A 4,339-nucleotide genomic window follows, 5' to 3' on the forward strand; every position below is an offset into this window, starting at 1 on the left:
TCACTTCTGATCCAGCTGGCAGTACAGGTACATGGAAACCACCATGGCTGCAACCTGTGGGTGACAAGAGGCAAGTCAGCCCTTCCAAGTATCACCCCCAGCAACAGGTTCGGGTCATAGCCCAAAGCACTCATCCTCAGCACACCCAAGGAGAAAGAGCTGGGTGTCTCCAGAGAAGAAGGCTCAGTAGTCACCCTGGGACAGCTTATGGGGCTGCATCCCCTCAAGCCACCTTGCCTGGTCCCAGCCCCAACCACCCACCTCCAGGAGCAAGGAGGCGGAGGCAGCACAACAATGCTCAGGCACTCACCTCCAGGGCAGCAATGCCAGCTGCCACACCACCTGCCACACCTCCATGAGTCTTTATTTCTTGCACAATCTGCTTGAAACAACCCTGCAAGAGGCAACCACACAGGGGAGGACATGAGGCAGCAATCCCCTGACTGTTGGGAAGCAGCATTCCCAAAGAGGAAGGTATAGTTGCTGCATGGCCATGGAGGAGATCAACTTCAGGGAGCAATTCATCTCAGCCACTGTCCTGGTTTGAGCCAGGATTAAGCTAATGTTCTTTTAACTGATTTTTTTTTTCCTTCCTTTAACTAGTGGCCACACCTCAGGCCAAAGCACAGTGCTGAGGGTGAAGAGGAGGAAGAGGCACAAAAATCACCCAAAAAGGCAGTGATGCCTGGGTTGATGCTCAGCTCTAGGCATTCCACCCTGCTGCAGAGCTCCCTGTAGGGCTGGTAGCAGCTTGACTTGTCTCCACCAGGGAGAAGCCAAGGCCACCACAGCATCTCCCAGGACTTAAAAGCCCATGGGACCACCATGCCCAGAGCTGGGGCTGGAGCTACAGGACAGGAGTCCCTGTGCCAGGTCACCCCAAACCAGGCTCTGCCAGAAGGCAGGAGCCACTGCAGCATCCATACCGTGACATTTTTCTGTGCAGCCAGGACAGAGGTGCAGGGCTGCAGGTCCTCACAGCAGGTGGTCGGGAAGGTGCTGTTGTGCTCCTTATACCAGGGGGAGTCGGTGAAGTCTGTGTAGTTATTCAGGCCACAGCATTTGAGCTAGGAGGGACAGAGATGAAGGGAAGGGGAGAGCATCACTGCAGGTCTCTCTCCTGGGTCAAACACAGTCTGGATCCCATTGGCCCATGGAGGGGGTCACCCAGTTCAACCCAGCTCTGGGAAAGATGCACGAGGGCTTTCCTGGGATCAGGATTTTGCCCCACTCTACAGCATGTATAGTTCTCATCCCAGCAAAGGGACACCTAGATCCTGGATTCCCAGGCAGCTGGGAAGCCATGGTCTGGTGATAGCTCTGCACATCCAGGACCACAATGTCCTCATCCCCATCCTGCTGACTCCCCCAGGTGGGCAACACCAAGCCTGTGCCGGGAGCATCCTGACCCACAGCTGGGGGCCCAAAGGGTCAGCACACCTCTTTCATGGTCTCATTCCAGTTCTCTGAGAGAATTGGATCACTGCCATACTTCTTCTGAAGGAGAGGGGTCACCACAGACTTCAGCAGCGTTTCTGCCTGGAAGAAGAGGCAGGGAAACATCAGAGAAGATCCTGGGCAGCACCACAGAGCCAAGAGCCCTCATACTGGTCTCAGCCCATGAGGAGACCAACCAGTCCTACCATGGCCAGAAGCACATCACACTGCATCCCTTTGTCCCAAAGACAGCTTGGCCCCTTCCCCACTAACCAATGCCTTCTGGCACCAAGGCCACTTCATGGCCAGTGAGTCATCTGATAAGCATAACCCAGGGAGCCAGGAATGACGCTTGCCCTGCGGTTGACTTCTCCTGTGCCTAATGAAGCAAAGCCCATGAGGGTAGGAGCAGCCACCTTTCTCCCCAGGTGGTTTCTTGAATGCCTAATAAGGGGTTGAGTTTGCTCAGCATGAGGGACCTTCCTCTCCTCTATGGCTCCTACCAGAGGTGGAGAGGTGTCAAGCCCCAGCTGGTACTAGACTACGTGTTCAAAGAAGTAGGTGAAACTTGTACCAAGCCCTCATTTCCTCAGGGCAATAGGAACCCCTGTTCCCTCCACCCTCGTTCCAGCCTCACCACCCACATTTGCCCACATCGCTGGTGCCAGCAGGGACCAGCACCCCTTAGCATTGCCCACCTCTCAGCTTCCCTATCCAAGGACAGCATTGCCAGCCCTCTCAAAGTCTCCTGTTTTCCCAAGGAGTAAAACAAGTCCCAGATTAGCCCAACCCAAGACTCAGATACGCCACTCACAATATTTGTGTAGACCAAGGTCACCACAGCAGCAGCAATTTCAGCAATGAAGATGATCAGCATCACTGAGAAGAACTAGAATACAGCAAGGGAAAGGAAGTCAAAGCAGGACCAAGGGCCACAGAATCATACCTCAGAGCTCAAGCCCTATCTCATTGTCTTCAGCTCTGCTCCAAGGCAGACACAGCACAACCTTGGGGTCCTCCAACCCTCTGTCTGCATGTGACTGACCTCTCTGGACATGCTCCAAGAAAAACCTGTGCTCAGCACCAGCTTCTGCTTCCTTTCAGCCTTGCCCTGGGCAGACTGTGGATCCAGCACTGCCTTTCCACCCATCCTTCCACCCCATGGAAGCACACAAGGAGCAAATCTCCACAAAGAAATCTGTCCCTCAGATCTCCCCCAGCAGAGACCCAGCTCAAATGAGGTTTAGTAAGATGATAAGTCAAGTTCATACCACCATCAGGAGACACTTGCTCTCTTTCTGGGCACTACAGCACCCGAGGAACCCAATCACCAGCAGGATGGCACCAATGACGATGAGGAAGTAGCTCACATTCACAACATGCAGGACGCTAGAGGAGAGCGCCCCAAATACATCCAGGAATGACTTTTCATCCACTGTGACCCAGACACCAACTCCCAGGAGGGTCCCACCACTGAGCTGGGGAGAGAAGGATCATGTCAGCTCCCAGGCAGGCAGAAATCCGAGATCTGGGAAGACCCTGGCACAGGTATTTCTCCCAGCTGCAAGTTTTCACCATGCCAAAGCAAGACTTTGTGGCTACAGAGGGCAGCTCAGGCTGTTGCCACCACATCCTTGGGGCAACTGGATGGGTCACTACCCCAGAACACACCCAGCTATGGTATCACAGCTGCCCCTTTCCCCAGCTCAAGGGGTTTTGGTGGCAGCAGCAGGGCAGAAACCCCCAGCCAAGTGCCACCTGCAATCCCCTGGCCCCAGAGAGGCCCACAAGGCCAGCTCAGACACCCTGCCACAAGTTCCTCCTTCTGAGGGAGCAGCTGAGCAGCCCCCAGCCACAGACCTCAAAGCTGCCTCCAGGCTGCCCCAGCCCTGCCCTCCACCCACCAGTCCTACATCTTGGTAGGAGCTTTAAGGAGGGAATTTGCACCAGACCAAGCCTGGAGGTTCTGCACCCCCCCTTCCCAAGGCTATAACCCATTGTACCCACTTTCAGGTGGCTCCAATGTTCCCACAGAGCCAGCACAGCTCTGAGGAGCTCCACCACCCTCTGCCCTGGGTGAGCCCAAAGGCTGGGTGTGCTCTGGAGACCTCCAACACCACAGGTCATCCTTGCACACATGGGCTGCTCCCTTACAGAGGGCAGAGGCCCCCCAGGCAGGAACTCAGCAAACCCCCCCTGCTCTGGGGCAAACAACAGCCCTTGCCAGAGCTTCAGCACAAGGAAGGACATGGGTGGCTGATGTAACAGCCACTATCCCCAGAGCCCAGCACTGTCCCATTGGCTTTGGCCAGAGCTGGGCAGACCCCTGGAGCAGGAGACCCTTAGCCTGGGGCAAAAGGCCAGACTTTAGTCCCCACCAGGAGCACAAGTCCTATCTACACCCAACTGCCCACACCCCCTGTAGAAAGGGGCATGAAGGGGCAGCCCACACCAGCAGGCTTCACTGGCCCCACGCCCAGCTCCAGGTGCTTCCTGGCAGCTGCTTTCACAGACTCCAGCCCCTCATCCCAGGTTCCCGGGACAGATAAGGGGGCTGCCCAGACTCACCCCTCAGCACCCCCTTCCCTGTCCTACCCCGGGCAGGGGCAGCAGCCGGGGTGAACTTACAAATATGGCCAGGTTGAAAAGGATCATCATAACCTTGATAAAGGTGAAGCACCCCATCCTTGCGCCTGGGGAGAGCAGAGAGAAGTTACCAGGGGGAGCCCCCACCCCAACACAGCCACTGCCCTGCTGCCAGCAGGGCTTAGCCCCCCTCCAGGGGAGCTTAGGGGGTCCCCACAGGCGCGGGGGGGAGGGGAACCAACGAGGGTCACACTACCCGAAACTGCCGAGCCCAGCCTACCTGAGTGCAGACCAGGTCTCAGAGCCCCAACCCGCC

General features: G+C 56.4%; 1 protein-coding gene across 1 annotated transcript; it reads right to left on the reverse strand.

The window, feature by feature from the left end:
• TSPAN1 (tetraspanin 1) lies at window positions 1-4,122 on the reverse strand. Its single transcript, XM_010006547.1, has 7 exons — window positions 4,066-4,122; window positions 2,709-2,915; window positions 2,252-2,326; window positions 1,441-1,539; window positions 927-1,067; window positions 311-394; window positions 1-54 (listed from the first exon to the last, which is right to left on the reverse strand). The coding sequence occupies exons 1-7, from the start codon at window positions 4,120-4,122 to the stop codon at window positions 1-3; spliced, it is 717 nt and encodes a 238-aa protein (XP_010004849.1).
• Window positions 4,123-4,339: the final 217 nt, after the last annotated feature.

This window comes from Chaetura pelagica, unplaced genomic scaffold (genome assembly GCF_000747805.2).
Source record: "Chaetura pelagica isolate M959 unplaced genomic scaffold, ChaPel_1.0 scaffold69, whole genome shotgun sequence".
Lineage (NCBI taxonomy): Eukaryota > Metazoa > Chordata > Aves > Apodiformes > Apodidae > Chaetura > Chaetura pelagica.